Genomic DNA, 23,967 nt, shown 5'->3' with positions numbered 1-23,967 from the left:
GAATGACAGCGATAAAAGGAACGGACAAATCTATTACAATTGCAACACTTTCTAACCTTGGGGCCAAATCCGATATGCCCAACCCCCTTTCACTTAGTTATTATGTAAGTCTATTTGCTCTCCAAACAAGGCACAGGGGAAAGGATCCACAGACCGTCCAGAACAACAGCAGCAAACTCTCAGCGAGATTTCTCGGTATGATCAGCCATGCTGTTCTCAGGCCACAAGCTCTGTGTGGAATTCTTTGTGGGCGAGCGCGGTTTTTCAGCAGGATGCCGGTAGCTAAAGTTCCCCACGTACCGCAACGTGCCGTGAGTGCCGGAGTGGATGCAACAGTGCAACAGAAACGATCTGTGAGTCTGTCAGCTACATCCAGGAACAGCAGGTGAGGCACCCTTCCGATTGTATAGCAAAAAGCCTGGGTAGAGAGTGGATGTGGAGAGGATGTTTCCACTAGTGGGACAGTCTCGGACCAGAGGCCACAGCCACAGAATAAAAGGATGTACCTCTAGAAAGGAAATGAGGAGGAATTTCTTTAGTCAAACATAGAAACATAGAAAATAGATGCAGGAGTAGGCCATTCGGCCCTTCGAGCCTGCACCACCATTCAATCTGATCTTGGCTGATCATCTAACTCAGTATCCTGTACCTGCCTTCTCTCCATACCCCCTGATCCCTTTTGCCACAAGGCCACATCTAACTCCCTCTTAAATATAGCCAATGGACTGGCCTCAACTACCTTCTGTGGCAGAGAATTCCACAGATTCACCACTCTCTGTGTAAAAAATGATTTTCTCATCTCGATCCTAAAAGACTTCCCCCTTATCCTTAAACTGTGACCCCTTATTCTGGACTTCCCCAACATCGGGAATAATCTTCCTGCATCTAGCCTGTCCAACCCCTTAAGAATTTTGTAAGTTCCTATAAGATCCCCCCTCAATATTCTAAATTCTAGCGAGTACAAGCCGAGCCTATCCAGTCTTTCTTCATATGACAGTCCTGCCATCCCAGTCTGGTGAGTTGAGGCCAGTTCATTGGCTATATTTAAGAGGGAGTTAGATGTGGCCCTTGTGGCTAGAGGGATCAGGGGGTATGGAGAGAAGACAGGTACGGGATACTGAGTTGGATGATCAGCCATGATCATATTGAATGGCGGTGCAGGCTCAAAGGGCCGAATAGCCTACTCCTGCACCTATTTTCTATGTTTCTATGTTTCTATGATTGAATGGCAGAGTGGACACGATGGGCTGAATGGTCTAATTCTACTCCTATAACTTGCGAACTTGTGGGTGGTTTGTAGTGTGTTTTGCATTACAATGGACAGCATTAGATGCAGATCGAGCCCCTGAGTGAACGTTGAAGATGCCAATGTGGATTGCAACCAGAAATGGGCAGTACACCTTCCCAATTTCATTCAGAAGTGACAAGTTTCTAAAACATTCATTTTCATTGATCAATGTAAGGTAACAGAGTTTGCCATAAACTCACTAACTTGTCGCGGGGTGGATGTAGGTTGTCGTAGGTGTGGTCGTAGGTGGACATCCTAATGGGTCGGCGGTTGTCGGTATCTTGCCGTAGCTAACTAGGTGGTAGGTTGTTCTAGACATTGTCGTAGACATTGTCGTAGGCTGGTCCAGTCGCCAGTTTTTCGGTGACCTGTTACGACTATGACAGTCACCAAAAAAATCTCCTAAGTGGGACAGGCCCATTACTAATGAAGAACCTATCAATCTTTAAAAATACCCATAGCCTTGGTCTCCATGGCCGTATTGGCAATGAATTGCACAGATTCGCCAGCCTCTGGCTGGAGAAATTCCTCAGAATCTCCTTTCTAAAGGTGCGTCCTTTTATTCTGAGTCTGTGCCAGAATCTGGAGTGGTATAAGTTCTAGCAGAAGATTCCAGGGCATTATGCCAGAGTATCGTAGCAAGACCTAGCTCAGGGCTTGGAATTTTGAGCTTGGTAGCGTGTGGCCAACCAAATTGAAAGATGTTCTTACCCCAATGGTCAGTTCCTGCCACTTTGACTCAATTGTCTTCACCCTTTAATTGTCCACATCCTTGCAAAGGGTTCTGTCCCTGAGATTGTAGATGATGATGAGGAGGATAGCCAGGCTTCAGTATGAGATGGAGGAATCGATAAGAGCATTGGCAGATGGAATTTTTAACTGTGTGATGGGAGGTCTAGTAAGGTTAGGACAGACGCAAGGAATGCATGCGCTTTTGTGCGTATCGAGGAACCTGGGACCTTGGTTTGCCAGTGCAAGGATTCCTGAAGGATGTACCAAGGATAGATAAGGTGGTTAAGAAAGTATTTGAATATTTTACTTCATTAGGTAGGGCACAGGGCCCTATTTTTCATAGATTCATAGACGATGGGCCAAATGGCCTAATTCTGCTCCTATAATCTATGAACAGTTCCACTTTAAGCTAATTCCATTTTACTTCAGAGTCACGTGAGTGACTAAGTGAAGAACCCCGCCAGGACGCATGCGTGTATATCGCTACACGCATTGCAACGAGTCACAGCAGGGGGAACATTTGAAACCCGGGAACAGCAGGTAAGGAGACTCTGCGTTCCAGAATTTGAAAGTCGGGAACAGCAGGTTAGAAGACTCTGCGTTCCTTCCACTTACCTTTTAGGTGGAGACATGGACCGGATCCACGAAGGCTGCGGGAAAGCTGGCGGGGGAGAACCGCGGAGTTGCGGGCAGCCGGCAGCAGCAGCCAAAGGCACGCTAATCTCCCGTAATGGGAACAGCTGTGCCCGACTTTGCTCCCGCACCGGCCCCGGCCGGTCGGGGGAGGTAAGCAACTAACAGAGTCGTTGACTCCGAGGAGTCCGACTCTGAATAGCCGCGAGCGACCAGTGCCCGTGTGCATGGGGGTCGGTTTGAGCGGCTTTAGGAGCAGCCGCGAGAGGCCGGTGCTCGTGCGCACGGGAGCCGGTTTGGGCGGCTGGGAGCGAGGAACAAAGCAGCCGCGAGCGACCAGTGCCCGTGTGCATGGGGGTCGGTTGGAGCGGCTGCAGGAGAAACAAAGCAGACGCGAGCGACCAGTGCCCGTGAGCACGGGAGCCGGTTGGAGCGGCTGCAGGATGGGTCAACAGCAGCCGGGAGTGGCCTATGCCCGAGAGCATAAGAGCCAGTTGGAACGGCTGCTGGAGGAAATACCCCAAAGTGGCAGGAGATGGAGGCTAGCCACAGTGGGCAGTTAGTAAGCCCCACAGCAGTACCTCGTGTAGGGCTGCACAGTGTTTCTCCCTCATCAGAGGGGAACACCAAGGGTCAATCCTGGGCTGACTGCAGGAGCTGGAGCAGGAGCGGCTTCAGGAGCAGCCACGACGGCCAGTGCCCGTGAGCATTGGAGCCGGGTGGAGTGGCTGCAGGAATTGGAGCAGGAGCGGCCTCAGGAGTAGCGGCTTCAGGAGCAGCCGCGAACCAGTGACCATGTGCATTGGAGCCGGTTGGGTGCCCGAGAGCATCGGAGCCAGCTGGAGCGGCTGTTGGAGCAGGTAAGTGGCAGGCTCCGGGACATGGAGACTAGTCACAGGGGGCAGCTAGTAAGTCCTACAACAGTACCTCTTGTAGGGCTGCACAGTGTTCTCCCTCATCAGAGGGGGGTATAGGGGGTCCATTCTGGGCTGAACCTGAACAGGGGTGCAGAACATACCCCTAGTGCACATGGGGTGCAGAAAACCTATTGGAAGACACTTACCATCAGGGAACTGCAAAACACTGAATGTTCCCAGTATCAACCAGTGTATTTGAAAACATGGCAGGGCAGGGACTTGAAACGAAAGAAAGTTCCAAAAGTCCTAACAGCGGGTATTACGGGTTTCGCCCGCACAATAAACAAAAAAGACATGACACTAGATCACCAGGATGCACTGGCCTTATTTTGCTAACTACCGATACGAGTAAACAGCATTAGGAAGAAGTACCATCCAACCGGCTTTAGACCCTAATTTGCAGGCCTCTGCAAACCTGGAACCTCCATACCACCAATATTAAAATTTGGAGGCAACTTATCTAAACAGGTAAAGACCTTGACATAGAAGGAAACCCTGGGGCTAATTAAAGCAACGTCTAAAAACTACTTCCTGGGGAATGCGCTAACCCTCAACACAGACCCAACTACAGATCCAGACACCGGCACCTCAACGTCCACGGAGGATGCCGAAAAAGTAACAAATCTACTAATAGTAACCATGGAGGAAGAAGTATAGGGTTATACCATAGAATTATTCAAAACATAATCCTCCAGTTCAGCATGTACCGAACTGAATGTTCATGCTTACAGGCAAAGAAATAATCAAAACCGCATACTGAACTACAGTGCCCAAATAAAAAAAGGAGTAATGGAGGACATCCAACACGAATCACAGGAATTCGTGTCCAAAAATCTTTATCATAAAATAGATGGTGGTTGCCACATCATCATAGATTTGACTAATTTGAATACTTTCGTACTTTATATTTATTACTAGATGGGAACCTTTGTTACTGCAAGGGTATTGATCCTAGGTTACTACATGGCAAGCATCGTATTAAAAAATGCTTACTATACAGTACCCATTAGAGGTGACCACAGATGTATTTAACACAATGGATCATCTGCGGTTTCACTCTTAACTTAGTTCACATGTCAGTGACTTTGCCGTAAGAAAAGGTTACAACCTTAATGGAGGCTTGCAGTAAACTAAACCATCCATCAGACTGGTAGTAGAATAATTGGCATTATAGTGGCTGTGTTCCAGCCACATAAATCGGACCTTTACATTATCAAATTACTGTGCGCAAACATGCGTGCACTCAAAAATTATGAGGGTCATTCTGACAGACCTAAGAAGCTACCAACAGAGGCCACAATGGTACTAAAAATGGTACTAAAAATGGTAGAAACATAACATTAGGCATTGTTCCTATCCAAACATTAACAGCTACCCGTCTATGGAACTACATACTGATGGGCTGCTACCAATTCCATCTCCAGCTGTGGGGGAGATGGAATGCACAGGAGGCATCAATACATACGCTGGGCATAAATACCTGGGAAAGTTGAGTGCATTCCATGGCTTTAAGTCATATTGTTCTGGGTTATATCACCAGTATGTTAGACTACTAATTGACTACACCACCGTGGTAGCATATGTCAACCATATGGGTGGAAACATATCGACATCATGTGACTATCTGGCCAACACAATTTGGCAATAGTGTATCCAGAAAGATATTAGGATATCAGCTACCAACTTACTAGGTAAACTAGGCAGACAACAGGTCACGCTAAGTCTATGAAAACACTGTATGGATGTTGGATAAAATATGTATTGCTGGAATTACAGCACGGTATGGAACACCAGATAACGACCTATTCACATCCATGCTCTCACCAGTTATCGAATTAGGTTCTTGGGAACCAGAACCTGGGGCAGTGGCTACAGATGCATTTCGCTGCATTGGGGGGTAATTTATGCATTCCCTCCTTCTGCCTCATCAGTCGGGTATTTAGGAATAAACAGTAGACTCCGCGTCTGGTATTTTGATAGTACCCGATTGGCCTACTCAACCATCGGTCCCGGTGATATCGACATGGTTTTAGAACCATGCATCACCATCCATCATAGACCTAATTTACTGGTTCTTCCCACAACAAGGGGAGTTACCCATGTCATAATTATATAAACTTATTAATTTATAGAGTTGAAAGCACCTCTACTACACCTGGGACTGACGGACCGAACAGTGGAATTATTTCAGCGGGCCACAGACAGTCCACCAAAAAATCAGTACTTGGTGTCATCAAGAAATGGGAAGTATTGTCACAACAATAAACATCACCCACAGATCTATGAACATCCCGTCTGTTCTGGAATTCCTGGCAAGCCTCCATTACGATGAGAGGCTCAGTCACAGTGCCATCAACTGCGCCAGAAGTGCTCTGTCAACATACCTGGCGCAAGGAACAGAGCGGCATTCTGTTGGGATTCACCCTGGTAACCAAACTCATGAGGGGCATTTTAATATTAATCCCCCAAGAACCAGGTACTCCCAAATATGGGATGTGAGCATTGTACTGACCATGTTAAGAAACTGGTCTCCAGCTACAGCTCTGTCCCTACAGAAACTGACTATGAAAACAGTCATGCTGATGGCCTTGGTTACGGCACAAAGGGTCCAGTCACTACAGAAACAAAGGTTGGACAACATGATTATTTCATCTGGAAATTTAACTTTTCACATCAAGGAAATTGTCAAACAGAACAGACAGGGGTCAGCAGGCCTAAAAACAGAATTCAGGGCCTACCCGACAGATGGTCGTCTCTGTATTGTAACACACTTACTATTATATATGGAGTATACTAAGATCATCAGAGGGAAAGAAATGTCACTTTAATCAGCTACAAACAGCCACTCAAAACAGTCCAGACCATCTCTAGATGGCTAAAACAGGTCCTAATAAAGGCTGGAGTAGACACTAGCATTTTTAACAAACCAGTCATTGAACCTGGAACATTTGCAGAAACAAATTTAAGTTCTGTAATATAATTTACCCCATAAATAGGGGCAATAATTGGTGTTAATATTTTTACCTTTGGTTTTCAATATCGTATTGATGTCTAATGATGTTAACTCTATTCTCCCCAAAATCAAGGCAGATGTGATGCATGGACTCGTTCCACGGCATGAAATCACAGAGCTTTAAAATCTTCACGTAGTCATTCACGTGACTCCGAAGTAAAATAGTAAGATTAAACGAGAACTTACCAGTTTGAAGTTTGATCTTTATTTTATGAGGAGTAACGTTGAGGGAATACGTGCCCTCCGCTCCCACCCTTGATCATATCCTGAACTGGTATCTCTTCTCTAATCTTACTATGTTTAGTCATTACAGTTATCTGTGATTTCACACTGCTGCTTTGAAGAATGACACGCATGCGTCCTGGTGGGGTTCTTCACGTATTCCCTCAACGTTACTCCTCATAAAATAAAGATCAAACTTCAAACTGGTAAGTTCTCGTTTAATCTTACTATTCTAATCCTATTTTATTCGCTCTTCTTTCCCATCAACTGTCCCAGATTCAATCATTCACCCACGCCAGGGGTAATTTACAGTGCTTGATTGACCAATGGGCCTGAATCAGTGCCGAATGGTTCTATGACTCTGTAACTCCACAGTGGTGCAGTTGTAGACTTGGTGTCTTACAGCACTAGAGATCCAGGTTCGATCCTGACTGCGGGTGCTTGCCTGTATGGAGTTTGTACGTTCTCCCCGTGACTTACGTGGGTTTTCTCCAAGATCTTCGGTTTCCTCCCACTCTCCAAAGACGTATAGGTTTGTAGGTTAATTGGCTTGGTTGAAAATGTAAATTGTCCCGAGTGCAGGATAGTGTTAATGTGTGGGGGTCGCTGGTCGGTACGGACTAGGTGGGCTGAAGGGCCTATTTCTACACTGTATCTCTAAACTCCTATTCCCAAACTTTCTCTTCCAATGTATCTGATATTTGTTAACTCTGCTTCTTCTTAGATCTGCATTGATGGTTTTGTCTGCAAATATCAATGCCCAAAACACACGACTGCCATTCCAAACGTGTTTGGCTCTACACCACAATCTTCATCTATCAACTATTAAAACATCACTGATCGCAAATTAATAGAGGGAGAAACTGAATGAAGGCAGATTTAATTTAAAAAAAACACTGCCAGGCAAAACACCAGGTCTAAAAGGGAACAAATTCCCCTGAACGTGATAATCTACATACCTAAATATTAAAGGAGGTGGCCCTGACAATAATAAATTAATTGGCCTTTATTCAATGTCAAAAGGATCAAGAAATATGGGAAAAGGCAGGAACATAGAAACATAGACATAGAAACATAGAAATTAGGTGCAGGAGTAGGCCATACAGCCCTTCGAGCCTGCACCGCCATTCAATATGATCATGGCTGATCATCCAACTCAGTATCCCGTACCTGCCTTCTCTCCATACCCTCTGATCCCCTTAGCCACAAGGGCCACATCTAACTCCCTCTTAAATATAGCCAATGAACTGGCCTCGACTACCCTCTGTGGCAGAGAGTTCCAGAGATTCACCACTCTCTGTGTGAAAAAAGTTATTCTCATCTCGGTTTTAAAGGATTTCCCCCTTATCCTTAAGCTGTGACCCCTTGTCCTGGACTTCCCCAACATCGAGAGCAATCTTCCTGCATCTAGCCTGTCCAACCCCTTAAGAATTTTGTAAGTTTCTATAAGATCCCCTCTCAATCTCCTAAATTCTAGAGAGTATAAACCAAGTCTATCCAGTCTTTCTTCATAAGACAGTCCTGACATCCCAGGAATCAGTCTGGTGAACCTTCTCTGCACTCCCTCTATGGCAATAATGTCCTTCCTCAGATTTGGAGACCAAAACTGTACGCAATACTCCAGGTGTGGTCTCACCAAGACCCTGTACAACTGCAGTAGAACTTCCCTGCTCCTATACTCAAATCCTTTTGCTATGAAAGCTAACATTCCATTCGCTTTCTTCACTGCCTGCTGCACCTGCATGCCTACTTTCAATGACTGGTGTACCATGACACCCAGGTCTCGCTGCATCTCCCCTTTTCCTAGTCGGCCACCATTTAGATAATAGTCTGCTTTCCTGTTTTTGCCACCAAAATGGATAACCTCACATTTATCCACATTATACTGCATCTGCCAAACATTTGCCCACTCACCCAGCCTATCCAAGTCACCTTGCAGTCTCCTCGCATCCTCCTCACAGCTAACACTGCCCCCCAGCTTAGTGTCATCCGCAAACTTGGAGATATTGCCTTCAATTCCCTCATCCAGATCATTAATATATATTGTAAATAGCTGGGGTCCCAGCACTGAGCCTTGCGGTACCCCACTAGTCACTGCCTGCCATTGTGAAAAGGACCCGTTTACTCCTACTCTTTGCTTCCTGTTTGCCAGCCAGCTCTCTATCCACATCAATACTGAACCCCCAATGCCGTGTGCTTTAAGTTTGTATACTAATCTCTTGTGTGGGACCTTGTCGAAAGCCTTCTGGAAGTCCAGATGCACCACATCCACTGGTTCTCCCCTATCCACGCTACTAGTTACATCCTCGAAAAATTCTATAAGATTCGTCAGACATGATTTACCTTTTGTAAATCCATGCTGACTTTGTCCAATGATTTCACCACTTTCCAAATGTGCTGCTATCCCATCTTTAATAACCGACTCTAGCAGTTTCCCCACTACCGATGTTAGACTAACTGGTCTGTAATTCCCCGTTTTCTCTCTCCCTCCCTTCTTAAAAAGTGGGGTTACGTTTACTACCCGCCAATCCTCAGGAACTACTCCAGAATCTAAAGAGTTTTGAAAGATTATTACTAATGCATCCACTATTTCTGAAGCTACTTCCTTAAGTACTCTGGGATGCAGCCTATCTGGCCCTGGGGATTTATCGGCCTTTAATCCATTCAATTTACCCAACACCACTTCCCGGCTAACCTGGATTTCACTCAATTCCTCCAACTCCTTTGACCCGCGGTCCCCTGCTATTTCCGGCAGATTATTTATGTCTTCCTTAGTGAAGACGGAACCAAAGTAGTTATTCAATTGGTCCGCCATATCCTTGTTCCCCATGATCAACTCACCTGTTTCTGACTGCAAGGGACCTACATTTGTTTTAACTAATCTCTTTCTTTTCACATATCTATAAAAACTTTTGCAGTCAGTTTTTATGTTCCCTGCCAGTTTTCTTTCATAATCTAGTTTTCCTTTCCTAATTAAGCCCTTTGTCCTCCTCTGCTGGTCTCTGAATTTCTCCCAGTCCTCCGGTATGCTGCTTTTTCTGGCTAATTTGTACGCATCATCCTTCGCTTTGATACTATCCCTGATTTCCCTTGTTATCCACGGATGCACTACCTTCCCTGATTTATTCTTTTGCCAAACTGGGATGAACAATTTTTGTAGTTCATCCATGCAGTCTTTAAATGTCTTCCATTGCATATCCACCGTCAACCCTTTTAGAATTAATTGCCAGTCAATCTTGGCCCATTCACGTCTCATACCCTCAAAGTTACCTTTCTTTAAGTTCAGAACCATTGTTTCTGAATTAACAATGTCACTCTCCATCCTAATGAAGAACTCAACCATATTATGGTCACTCTTGCCCAAGGGGGCACGTACAACAAGACTGCTAACTAACCCTTCCTCATTACTCAATACCCAGTCTAAAATAGCCTGCTCTCTCGTTGGTTCCTCTACATGTTGATTTAGATAACTATCCCGCATACATTCCAAGAAATCCTCTTCCTCAGCACCATTAGGAACAAGTTTCTAATGTTTCAATCAGCCTTGAGTGTGTTACTCGGTGGATCAGGTCCAAAAGGCTGATTAAGCTACGCCCAATTCTATTCTTTGTTACATTGAATTGAGTTTATTGTCTGCAGAGGTACAATTAAAAACTTGCTTGCAGCAGCATCACAGGCTCATAGTGGATGGCACAGTGGCAAGGTAGAGTTGCTGCCTTACAGTGCCACAGACCCAGGTTCGATCCAGATCTCGGGCGCTGTGTGTGCGGAGTTTCCACGTTCTCCCTGTGACCGCGTGGTTTTCCTATAGGTGCTCCGGTTTTCTCCCACATCCCAAAGTCGTGGTTGATTAGCCTCTGGAAATTGCCCAGAGTGTGTACGAAGTGGATGCAACAGTGGGATAACATAGAACGAGTGTGAACTGGACATGGTGGGTCGAAGGGTCTGTTTCTATGCTGTATCAGCGAAACTATCAAACATAGACTCAGACGAAACATAAATTGTACATAAATTATACAAGACTGTGAAAATAAAGAAGTCTGCAAATACAAGATATTAGTGCAAAACACAATTAGAAAGCAAGTCACTGCAGTGCAAGACAGTGTAGTACAGTAGTTCTGTTCTGTAGTACAGTGTACTGTTGCTGAGGTAGGATTAGGGTTGTGCAGGTCAGTTCAAGATTGTTGGAGGAAAATAGCTGTTCCTAAAGCCAGTGGAGTGGGACAACAGGCTTGTATACCTCCTACCTGATGGCTGCAGTGCAGTGCTAAGATGACTTTAATGATAGATGCTGCATTCTTGAAGCAACTCCTCATGTGGATGCTTTTGATGGTGTCCATGAAGTACCAGGCTGATTCTAATGCTATGCAATGGAACAAAGTGTATCTCATAGGATCCAAGGAGAGATAGCTGAATGGATAGCAAATTGGCTCCATGGAAGGAAGCAGAAAATGGTGATGGAAAAAACAGATGGTGGAAGGTTGCTTCTCAGAATGGAGGCCTGTGACTAGTGGTGCGCCTCAGGGTTCAGAGCTGGGCCCGTTACTGTTTGTCATCTACATCAATGATTTGGATGAGAACATACAGGGCAAGATTAGCAAGTTTGCTGATGATACAAAAGTTAGCGGTTTTGCAGATAGTGAAGATGGTTGTGAACGATTGCAGCAGGATCTGGATCGATTGGCCAGATAGACGGAGGAATGGTTGATGGAATTTAATACAGAGATGTGTGAGGTGTTGTATTTTGAGATGTCGAACAAGGGCACAGTAAATGGTAGGCCTCTGGGTAGTGTTGTAGAGCAGAGGGATCTAGCAGTACAGGTGCATGGTTCCATGAAGTTCGAGTTACAGGTGGATAAGGTGGTCAAAAAGGCTTTTGGCACTTTGGCCTTCATCCGTCAGATAATTGAGTATAGAAGTTGAAAGGTCATGTTGCAGTTGTATAAGACGTTCGTGAGACTGCATTTAGAATATTGTGTTCAGATCTGGGCACCATGTTGTAGGAAAGATATTGTCAAGATTGAAAGGGTTCAGAAAAGATTTATGAGGATCCTGCCAGGACTAGAGGGTGTGAGCTATGGGGAGAGGTTGAGTAGGCTGGGTCTCCATGGAGCGCAGGAGGATGAGGGGAGATCTTATAGAGGTGTACAAAATCATGAGAGGAATAGATCGGGTAGATGCACAAGAGTCTTTTGCCCAGAGTAGGGGAATCAAGGACCAGAGGACATAGGTTCAAGGTGAAGGGGAAAAGATTTAATAGGAATCCGAGAGGTAACTTTTTCACACGGAGGGTGGTGGGTGTATGGAACAAGCTGCCAGAGGAGGTAGTTGAGGCTGGGACTATCCCATCGTTTAAGAAACAGTTGGACAGGTTCATCGATAGGACAGGTTTGGAGGGTTATGGACCAAGCGCAGACAAGTGGGAATAGGGTAGCTGGGACATGGTTGGCCGGTGTGGGCGAGTTGGGCCGAAGGGCCAGTTTCCACACTGTATTAATCTATTTAATAGTTTCAATCCCCGGTGCTTGTTTAGTTTGGTTTAGTTTAGTTTAGTTTGGTTTGGTTTAGTTTATTATTGTCATGTGTATCGAGGTACACTGAAAAGCTTTTCTGCTGCATGCTATCCAGTCACCGTAAAGACAATACATGATTACTATAAAGCCGTCCACTGTGTACAGAGAGGAACAAATGCTGTTGTTGGAGTTGAAAAAATCCACCGGGTGGCGCCACAGTGGCTGCCTCGCCAACGGTCTATCTTGTCCTTTTCCTCTTTGTTGTTTTTAGTATGTGTTAAATGTATGTTTTGGTGTTCTTTAGCTTTTCTTTATGTGGGGGGGGGGGATTTTTAAAAATAGACAATAAACAATAAGTGCAGGAGTAGGCCATTTGGCCCTTCCAGCCAGCACCGCCATTCAATGTGATCATTGCTGATCATCCCCAATCAGTACCCCGTTCCTGCCTCCTCCCCATATCCCCTGACTCCGCTATTTTTAAGAGCCCTATCCAGCTCTCTCTTGAAAGCATCCAGAGAACCGGCCTCCACCGCCCTCTGAGGCAGAGAATTCCACAGACTCACCACTCTCTGTGAGAAAAAGTGTTTCCTCGTCTCCGTTCTAAATGGCTTACACCTTATTCTTAATTCTCTCGAACTAAGAGAATGATTTGGGCTAATTCTCTTACCTCGACGGCGATGCGATTTTTTTCCCCGTATCTGCACTGCGGCCTAACATCGAGGAGCTGGCGGCGTCTTGCTAAGGATTGACTTTGGGAGCTTCAACCTCGGAAGCCTGCAGGACTTAACACCGTGGAGTTGGCGGTTTCTGCCGGGGATCGACCTCGGAGCTCCATCCGTGGGAGCCTGCGGACTTGGTTAGGGACCGACTTCAGGAGCTCCAACCGCAGGAACTTCGACCACCTCGATTGTGGGGGCTTCAATCGCCCTGACTGCGGATGGTTCGACTGCCCCCTCCGCGGGAGAATAAAGAGTGATGAAGATTGGACTTTATTACCTTCCATCACAGTGAGGAATGTGGGGAATCTGCTGTGGTGGAAGTTTATGCTAACTTTTATGTAGTTAGTATGACTGTATGGTAAATAGAACATCACTGTACCTTAATTGGTACACGTGACAATAAAATACCCTTTGAACCTATGATATTTAAAAGAGTTGAGCAATTGTAATAAATTATAGCAGATCCACTTCAGGGACCAGCATGCAGAGAGTGGCCACGCTTCAGTGCCATCTTGGGTATTTCCTTGGTCCATTTTGGCAATATGAGAATAAAACACTCTTGACTCTTTATATTCTATGAATGTAGAATACTTAGCTTTTGGAGCAAACAACAATCTGCCAGAATTTTATTTTCCATAATATATTTAAAATGGGAAATTGTGGATTTCATTTACTGTTGATGTTCAGTCAGAACTCAAGAGCCATTCAGCCCATCCAGTCTGTGCTAGAACTGCTGGAGCAATTGAATCAATCTCTGGGCCCCAGATTTTGATTTCTATCAAATCCTCTCTCTCGATCTGTGGGTGACACAGTAGCTCAGTAGCTCTTACCTCACAGCTCCAAGGGCCCGGGTGTGTTCTCACCTTTGGTGCTCTCTGTGTGGAGTTTGCATACTCTTCGAGTCCCTCCATTTTCCTTCCACATCCCAAACGTCTGCCAGTTTGTCGGATAATTGGCAATTGTGAATTACATTCTTTGCTTCTGCAAACAATACCAGGAGATTTCTAATGTTCATATAGATTACTGGAAAAATAAGATAGTTATTTTGACTTCTCAGTCACTCTGTTGGCCCAAGATATAGCCCAAATCATTCTCTCAGTTCGAGAGTCAGCATGTATTTTCTGGATTCAGGCATGAACAGTGCCATTTTGTTGTATGGGATGAGCTGCCGGAAGAGATCGTTGAGGCAGGTACTATTGTAACATTTAAGAAACATGTAGACAAGTACAAGGATAGGACAGGTTTAGAGGTATATGGGTAAACGCAGGCAGGTGGGAGCAGTGTAGATGGGACATGTTGGTCAGTGTGGGCATGTTGGGCCGAAGAGCCTGTTTCCATGCTGTATGGCTCGATTTCACTAGGGTAGTGGAACTCTCTGTGTCTGGTACCCACCGAAATTACTTCAACACAGAGAAAACTGAATCAGTAAAAGAAAATCTCGCGGCAATACAAATCATTTTGAACTGCGTATTTTTCTCTCAAACTATTTTTATCCAGCTTACATGGATTTCCACGCTAAAGGCATAAAAATGACAAACTTTCTCACTGCCTGCCTTTGGTATGAATCACCAATACATTTTACAGGCAGCCTTGCAGATAAAGAACGCTTTGCTTTCAAGGCAATGGTTCATGGTTTTGGTATCAAACTTATCAGGATACAAACTGATAGATAGCTAGACGTTGTCCTTATTCTGACGATACTGTTCACCTTCATTGTTAACCTTGCTCTCTCATATCTGTCTGCCCTTGTGTTCTACTGGTGTGCAGTGGCCAACATGTATGTTCATCTGCGAACTCCGGATCTAAGATTTCCAGGATAAATTCCCCCAGCATGTGCCAGATAACTGGTTTACATTCAAAGTTTAAACACAGAAAAAAATCCTTGGCATTGTCTTCTTTTTGTACGTAATTAGTTTTAAAATGAAGTTAGTTTCCAGAAAATATATAGAGACTTCTCATGTTGAATTGAGTCAGATAGCTGGCCTCGGCAAATCTGTTAAAAGCAGATATCACTTCAGTTAGCAGTGGGAGCAGGAAGCCCATTGACCAAAAATAAAGGATGACATTTCCCTTGAGAACAGTAGAAATGTATATATTTTATTTATCCTATGTTCCAAGGATGGATATTTGCCCTGAAACTACTATAAATCTACAATGGCAATGACTTCTGGTCAGATGGTGATTTATTGGTCACTAAATCTGTTTGGCAATAAAGCCAAAACCATGATTTAGTGAAGTCACAGAATATTATGGGATGGAGCTTAATATTACCAGCAAATAAATTACATTAAGAAGGTCTCCTGTTTCATCTCTGAACTCAAAAAATCAAAGACTTATCTAAATATAACATATACTGCAGCCTCAGATCATTCTAAATCTGTTTACAGGCAATAGTGTAGTTTTCGGAGTGCAGTAACGTAACATCTAGTTTATATAGAACAAACTCACACAAGCAGGGAAGTATAGCTATCTCCAGCTATTGGGAGATTGAAGGACAGCACGGTGACACAGCGGTAGAGCTGCTGCCTCACAGCACCCAGAGATCCGAGTTAGTTCCTGACTACTGGTCCTGCACGGAGTTTGTACGTTCTCCCCGTGACTGCGTGGGTTTTCTCCAGGTGCTCTGGTCTCCGACCACATTCCAAAGACGTGTTGGTTTGTAGGTTAATTGTCTTCTGCAAATTGTCCCAAATGTGTAGGATAGAACTAGTGTGCGGGTGATCATTGGTCGGAATGGACTCGGTGGGCCGAAGGGCCTGTTTCAACGCTGTATCTCTAAACTAAACTAAACTTATGTTTCCCAATTCCTCTCACGTGGAAGACTTGTTGGTTTTTTAGATGAATTGGCCTCTGTAAATTGCCCTTAGAGGGTAGGATGGGATAACATAGAATTAGTATACAGGTGATCAATGGTCGGCGTGGACTCAGTGGGCTAAAGGACCTATTTCCACGCTGCATCACTAAAAACAAACACTAATATGATCATGGTCAACAGGTTTGGAAAGAGGGATCATTATTTGGCAGAGCACTGAATATAATTCACTTTCATTTCTGCAAAATAGTGTACGGGATCTATCCTGTTAGAAGAACCCATGCATGGACCTGCAATGGTTGCAATGAACCTTTGCCTCTCTGCCCCACTTGCCCAAAGGATTGTTGCTCAGACACTAATGCCCCTGTCCCACTTCGGAAACCTGAACGGAAACCTCTGGAGACTTTGAGCCCCACCCAAGGTTTCCGTGAGGTTCCCGGAAGTTCCTGGAGTTTTTTTGTCAGTCTTCCTACCTGCTTCCACTACCTGCAACCTCCGGCAACCACCTGCAACCTCCAGGAACCACACGGAAACCTTGGGTGGGGCGCAATCTCTCCTGAGGTTTCCATTCAGGTTTCCTAAGTGGAACAGGGGCTTAAGCTGCCTTCAGCCAAACCAATCTGAATAAAATATGTATCTGAGTGTAGGGCTGTGAGAAGCCTCCCTACCCAATCCCAAATGGAAATCTGTTGGCCACAGTTGATCACCAATGGTTCAATGCACGAGTCGCCAGGAACCGATTTAAAAAATGTGCACCCTATAAGTATCTTAGTGGTCTTTGATGGTTCTGAACTTGGATTCTTTATTCAGAAGCCATATCTTTCTGTTTTGGGTGGGCAGAAAGAAGGATGGTACTTGGCATGAGGTGGTGACTACAATCACTGTTTAAATCCAGCATTGTATGGATGTTTACCTATTCAAAAAAAGCTAGAATTATACTGTGCATCACATGAAATGGTGCTTATTTAAGATTTTTGTGGGAAGAGGCTGTTATGGTGCATATGGATCTGGAGTCCAAATACATGAAGCAAATGTTGATGTGGAGGTATATCGGTTAAAAATAAGGCTCCTGAGATGTTGCTCGGCAGCAGAAGGATCAACACACCATATCGCTGCCAGATTCCACTCACCACTCCTCTACCACATGATAAACCTTGGTCTTATTGCCCCACAATTGCTCATCCTCGCTTTGTAACTGCTTCTCTCATTGAGTGCCACTGTTCTGACCAGGTCGTCTATAATCTAAGAACAATCATAGTTTTCCCATCACCTTGTTTACTTGCTGTTAATGAGGTTTGTGGCCCAACAGCTGAGACATGGGAATTAATGCTCTTCATTAACTTTGATAGAATCGACTATGTGGAGATGAGAATTAGTAGCTCATGGTCTCTGGCATATTTCACACTGTGGACCAAAGACAAATTTCTTGGCCATGTTGGGAAGAACCTGACTCTTTACTTTAGAGGTACAGCATGGAAACTGGCCCTTCGGCCCACAAAGTCCATGCCGATCAATGATCAACCCGTACACTAGACTATGCTACACACTAGGGACAATTATCAATTGTACCGAAGCCAATTAACTGAAAAACCTGTACGTCTTTGGAGTGTGGATGGAAACCGGAGCTCCCACAGAAACCCCACGCGGCCACAGGCAGAATGTACGATGTCTGTACTGCCAAGCACCTGTAGTCAGGATCGAACCCGGGTCTCGGGCTCTGCAAAGCAGCAACCCTACCGTGCCACCCTCATGTGTTGACTCATGAAGAAAATGGATGTTTCTTATTCCATACTTTATCATATTCCCTTCACTTACAACTTTAAAATGATTGATAAGTAGAACATTCAGTTTTGGCTAAACCAGAGATTTATTGACATTCTTGCTTCGTGTTCCAATAGGTCAGATGGGAAATTGACAGTCCACTTCATCAATCGACATAATGAGAAGCTGACTGCGGTGGCAAAGGAAGGCGACAGTCTGCTTGATGTTGTGATGCACCACAATTTAAACATTGATGGATTTGGTGAGTGACTCAGATGCAGAATGCCAGTTTGTAGACGACTTGTATTCCTATCCCATGCTATAATTGGGAGAAATTTTATGTTTAATTAGTTTTCAAAGAACTGGTTTATGCCATATTCCCTTTTTCTGGTTTCAAACTGAGTATCTTTGTGGAATTCGATCCTTCAGGACCTAGCCTTAGTGACAAGTCATCTTGCTGAAGCGGGTACATGAAACATCCTACCACAGTGTATTCCTTCCACAGATGCTGCCTGACCTGCTGAGTTTCTCCGGCATTTTGTGTTCTGTTCAAGGTTCCAGCATCTGCAGTTGCTTGTGCTATCACAGAGCAGGCCATAACAGTCCCTGGAGTGAAGATAGACACTAAATGCTGGAGTAACTCAGCGGGACAGGCAGTATCTCCGGTGAGAAGGAATGGGTGACGTTTCAGGTCGAGACCCTTCTTCAGACTTAATGGGTGATGTTTTGGGTTAAGACCCTTCTTCAGACTCTTGAATGAATTTGCTGCTCATCCTTGGGGACTGTTTCACCCACTAATCACTCCTTGCATGAATACCTTTGCTGAATTCCCGCACTTCCAACAGAGCAGAGGTGTACCGTCCAATCCTGGTGAATGTATAGTTAGCCTCAATGAGGAAGTTGGTTTGGTAATCTTCCTAGTATCTGTAAGAGTTAGTCAAGAGATACACAAATAATATTCATGGAGCAACTCCACCTGGGAAATAATATCATAAATGCAAGTAGCACGATGAGAGCATTCAGTGGTGACATACCTTATGATTAGAAACATAGAAACATATAGGAGTAGGCCATTCGGCCCTTCAAACCAGCACCACCATTCAATATGATCATGGCTGATCATCCAAAATCAGTTCCAGTTTTCTCCCCATAACCCTTGATTCCATCAGCCCTAAGAGCTATAACTCTCTCTTGAATACATCCAGTGAATTGTCCTCCACTGCCTTCTGTGGCAGAGAATTCCACAGATTCACAACTCTCTGGGTGAAAAGGTTTTTCCTCGTCTCGGTCCTAAATAATAATAAATAAATTAATAAATAATGGTGCTCCTGTGAATGAGTGGTGGGTTATCAGCAAGAGAGCAAAGGAAGTCTAACTTGTGTGTTATTACTGCAGGTGCATGTGAAGGTACTCTGGCTTGTTCAACGTGTCATATAATCTTTGACAAGGAGACTTTTCAGACTTTGGATACGATAACAGATGAAGAATTGGACATGTTGGATTTAGCCTTTGGATTGGCGAGCACGTAAGGAATATTTTGCAGAGTAGAGCATGTTCGGGATTTGCGATTGTTGTGCCTCATTTTCTTCAAGATCCTTTTAGCACATCCTAACAAGCCAAGTAATGTCCCGTCTCTAATGTATAAAATTAAAAGAGGACACATTTAGAGTATTGTGTTCAGTTTTTGGGTGCCCTGTTATAGGAAGGATGTTGTTATTTGGAGAGGGTGCAGAAAGGATTTACGAGGACGTTGCCAAGACACGAGGGCCTGCGCTATAGAGAGAGGTAGAGCAGGCTTGGACATAGGAGGATGAGGGGGTAGAAACATAGAAACATAGAAAATAGGTGCAGGAGTAGGCCATTCGGCCCTTCGAGCCTGCACCGCCATTCAATATGATCATGGCTGATCATCCAACTCAGTATCCCATACCTGCCTTCTCCGCATACCCCCTGATCCCTTTAGCCACAAGGGCCACATCTAATTTCCTCTTAAATATAGCCAATGAACTGGCCTCAACTACCTTCTGTGGCAGAGAATTCCACAGATTCACCACTCTCTGTGTAAAAAATGATTTTCTCATCTCGGTCCTAAAAGACTTCCCTCTTATCCTTAAACTGTGACCCCTTGTTCTGGACTTCCCGAACATCAGGAATAATCTTCCTGCATCTAGCCTGTCCAACCCCTTAAGAATTTTGTAAGTTTCTATAAGATCCCCCCCGCAATCTAATAGAGGTGATCTAATAGAGGTGTACAAGGTCATGAGAGGAATAGATTGGGTAAATGCACAGAGACTCTTGCACAGAGTAGGGGAATTGAGAACTAGAGGACATAGGTTTAAGGTGAGAGGGGGTAGATTTAATAGGAACCTGACGGGTAACTTTTTTACACAAAGGGTGGCGAGTGAATGAAATGAGCTGCCAGAGGAGGTAGTTGAAGCAGGTACCTTTGCAATGTTTATGAAATATTTAGATGGGTACATGGATAGGAGAGGTTTATAGGGATTATGGGCCAAATGCAGGCAGGTGGGACTAGCGTAGATGGGACATGTTGGTCGATGTGGGCAAGTTGTGCCGAAGGGTCTGTTTCTATGCTGTATGTCTCTATAAATTGCAAGTGTCAACGTGGAAGGCTCTGTGCAAGAAAGGATGACCCGCATGTCAGACTAAATAACATGGTCAAAGATAGACACAAAATGCTGGAGTAACTCAGTGGGTCAGGCAGCTTCTCTGGAGAACTTAAATAGGTGATGTTTTGGGTCGGGAACCCTCTTCAGCATCTGCAGTTCCTTATAAACAAATGCGAAAATGTGAAACCAAGTAACTGGGAATCTGAAACAAGGAAAAATGTTGGACATAGTTAGCAAACAGGGAGAGACAACGTTAGCATTTCAGGTCAATGAGCCTTCAGATGAAAGGTCATTAACTTAAGATCAGAAACATTTAACTTAAAAGAGATGTGGCCTTGAGCAACTGTTCCCATAGGTCAAGAACCTATTCATGCTGCCTTAGTTACAACCTTTAGCCACAACCAAAGTTAGACAAAAGGATTAGATGTTAGAGGTTCCACCAAAATGTTCAACACCCTTAAGAGACTTGGTTAGATGATCCTGCCAAGCAGCAAAGGGGCTGGAACTAAGGGGTGGATTCTCAGAACTGCATTGGGGGTAAAAAAATTATTACTTTTTTAAAATGGGGAACCTGAAATTTAAAAAAGAGAGAGTTGGAAACAGTCTGTTGTCAGGCAGAGAAGCAACTAATATTTCAGGCTAAAGAGCAATATGGGACTGAGATAGCACAAAAGAATTGTTCACAAGGTGAGTAGATAATCTTTGGACAAGACACAAAAGTCCTGCAATAATTCTGTGGGCCTCCATAGAAACATAGAAAATAGGTGCAGGAGGAGGCCATTTGGCCCTTCGAGTCTGCACTGCCATTCAATATGATCATGGCTGATCATCCACAATCAGTAACCGGTGCCTGCCCTTCTCCCCATATCCCTTGATTCCACTAGCCCCTAGAGTTCTATCTAACTCTATTCTAAATGTATCCAGTGAATTGGCTTCTACTGTCTTCTGTGGCAGAGAATTCTACAAATTCGAAACACACTGGGTGAAAACGTTTTTTCTCATCTCAATTTTAAGTGGCCTCCCCTTTAATATTAGACTGTGACCCCTGGCTCTGGACTTCCCCAAAATTGGGAACATTTCTCCTGCATCCAGCTTGTCCTGTCCTTGAAGGAAATAAATGTCCAAATGTCCCACCCAAAACGTCGCCTATCCATTCCCTCCACAGATGCTGCCTGACCCAATGAGTCACTCCAGCACTTCCACTTAGTGTTTTGCTCAATATTCTAGCATCTGCAGTTCCTTGGGTCTCCAGATAACCTTTTGGAATTCTCTGCCAGCAGGGGGCATAGATGTTCAGTTATTGAGGATATTCAGGCCAGTTATTAGTAGGTTTCTTGGATACTAAAGGCATCATTAAATAGGGGAATGATGTAGGTAAATGGAAACAATGCAGAATTCCAGTGTAGGCTCGAGGGGCTGAATGGCCAACTTCTATCCCTTGTTCTATTTTAGTTTAGTTTAGTTTATTGTCACGTGTACCGAGGTGCAGTAAAAAGCTTTTGTTGCGTGCTAACTAATTAGGGAAAGACAATACATGATTACAATTGAGCCATCCATAGTGTACAGATACAGGATAAAAGGAATAATGTGAATAACGTTTTGGGCAAGATAACTCTGATTAAAGATAGTCTGAGGGTCTCCAATAAGGTGGACTGCAGCACAGGACTGCTCTCTAGTTGTTGAGGGGATAGTTCACAGCCTGTTAACAGCTGGGAAGAAACTGTCCCTGAATCTGGGGGTGTGCAGGATTCTTACTTTCTCAATTTCTTATCAGGATCTGAAAACGTAATTAAACCACAGTAATCGTGGCCTCAAACGGGAAAACAAATGGAAAATAATATTGTCACCGCACAATTCTCGTTTCCAGGTCTCGGCTGGGTTGTCAGATTTGTCTGAAGAAGTCACTGGATGGAATTACTGTGAAAATACCAAAAGAAGTATCCGATGTCCGAAAGGCAGCTGATGCAAAAGAACAATTGTAAAAAGTGGCTGCCCATCCCAGTTGTACTGTCCCTCTCGGCAACAGATTTCAATCACAATTCACAAAGTTTATACACTGAACATCCCCATGTCAAGCCATTTAATTCAAGCCAGGACACAGACAAAGCTGCAGCAGCAAGAATATTTCCAACAGAAACTGAGTTTTTCATAAAGGATACCTTTCATAAACAGTTTGGTCTTGGGCTTTTGCATTTCACTAGTCAATAATACTGAAAGTTACTGTACTTACTCAGCCAGGTGTAAAATGCACACACATATGGTTTATGAATGTGCACTTTTGCATTGGGTAATGTACAAATGAAATTGACAAAATAATCAGGGAGCCACTACTATGGCTATATTGATCTGCATTGGATCTGCTTGGATCCTGTCCAACGGCAAGGGTTGGATAACCCTCTACCCCCTCCTGTTCTATCCAACCGGCATATCCCATTGTAATTATACTGTGACCTTGGCAAATAGGTCGCCACAGACATAGGTAACAAATTAGGATCAGCTGGTGTGGGCTGTCCCAAATGCATTGCACAGCTAGCTTCAAAAGAAACATTCCTCCCGTTCCTCTGAAATGGCATCGAGCCCAGAGCGTTTACGTGAAAGTTTAGTGTCTAAAGTACTGCACCTTTATGTGACCGAAAGAAATGTTGTCATTTATTAACCGGCAGCATCGTAGGCCCAACTGAGTCAACAGAAGGCAATGATTGCAAGTCCTAAACTTGAGTGAGCTTATGTTTGCAACTTATCTACGGCACAATGGGTGAAAAGCCAAACTTGCAATTCCTGTGACGGTCTCTGTTAAAGTCACCGGTTTCTCACTCCCCTCTCTCACAATACCTGACCTTTAATAGGAGCCCAGAAGAACTGGCTTTTTTCTCACACAGATGGAATTTTGTGCTCTCCGTTCTTGACGTTAGAAAGATTTTAGATGGAAATTTTGGGTACTTTACCAAAATAAATGTTGGCCCTATCTGAGTTTTTGTTTGAAACCCAACATTTTTTTGCTACTTACTGTACGATCTCCCAGGACACCAGAAAGGCTACTACCTGCTCATTGTTATAAAGGGAGGAGAGTCAGTCAATTGAATAGTGTATGAACATTGAAGCTGGGACAAGTAAAACTGTTTATTACTAGCTATCATATGACCCCCAACAACCCCCATTCTAATGTTTCTAGTTACAAACACGTTTAAAATGAGATTAAACATGAGAGTTCCACTCAAGCAAACACACTGAACATTTCACCTTAGAAACATAGAAACATAGAAACATAGAAATTAGGTGCAGGAGTAGGCCATTCGGCCCTTCGAGCCTGCACCGCCATTCAATATGATCATGGCTGATCATCCAACTCAGTATCCCGTACCTGCCTTCTCGCCATACCCTCTGATCCCCTTAGCCACAAGGGCCACATCTAACTCCCTCTTAAATATAGCCAATGAACTGGCCTCGACTACCCTCTGTGGCAGAGAGTTCCAGAGATTCACCACTCTCTGTGTGAAAAAAGTTCTTCTCATCTCGACTTTAACTTACTTAATCCAGGCATGAGAATTATGAAGATTACTATTAAAGACAGTGTTAAATACAACATTTAAATCAATGTTTTTATGACAATATATATGGTACCTGCATGTAGAAAGCAATAACAACAACAGAAACAGTGACAATGATGTCCAATATACTTTAAAGCACTCTGTTTTGGTGATGCAGGTAGACAAGGTGATGGAGAAGGCAA

General features: G+C 44.2%; 1 protein-coding gene across 2 annotated transcripts; it reads left to right on the top strand.

The window, feature by feature from the left end:
- Positions 1-22,408, top strand: LOC116979172 (adrenodoxin, mitochondrial-like). Of its 2 annotated transcripts, none has more exons than XM_033030705.1 (4): positions 1-385; positions 17,748-17,872; positions 19,006-19,135; positions 22,105-22,408. In XM_033030705.1, exons 1-4 carry the CDS (start codon positions 3-5, stop codon positions 22,217-22,219), a joined length of 753 nt encoding a protein of 250 aa, XP_032886596.1. In that variant the 5' UTR covers positions 1-2; the 3' UTR covers positions 22,220-22,408. The 2 variants fall into 2 exon arrangements, with proteins under 2 accessions (XP_032886596.1, XP_032886595.1); XM_033030704.1 differs by having other exon boundaries at positions 17,739-17,872.
- Positions 22,409-23,967: the final 1,559 nt, after the last annotated feature.

The sequence above is a fragment of the Amblyraja radiata genome, chromosome 12, assembly GCF_010909765.2.
Source record: "Amblyraja radiata isolate CabotCenter1 chromosome 12, sAmbRad1.1.pri, whole genome shotgun sequence".
Lineage (NCBI taxonomy): Eukaryota > Metazoa > Chordata > Chondrichthyes > Rajiformes > Rajidae > Amblyraja > Amblyraja radiata.
This window is presented reverse-complemented; position numbering and strand designations above follow the sequence as displayed.

Excerpts from the sequence above, each read along its gene's own strand:
- LOC116979172 (XM_033030704.1), top strand. The coding sequence starts at position 3 with ATGACAGCGATAAAAGGAACGGACAAATCTATTACAATTGCAACACTT. Across the intron at positions 386-17,738 it reads GCTACATCCAGGAACAGCAG|TTCCAATAGGTCAGATGGGA; the intron begins GTGAGGCACCCT and ends TCTTGCTTCGTG. Across the intron at positions 19,136-22,104 it reads GCCTTTGGATTGGCGAGCAC|GTCTCGGCTGGGTTGTCAGA; the intron begins GTAAGGAATATT and ends TCTCGTTTCCAG.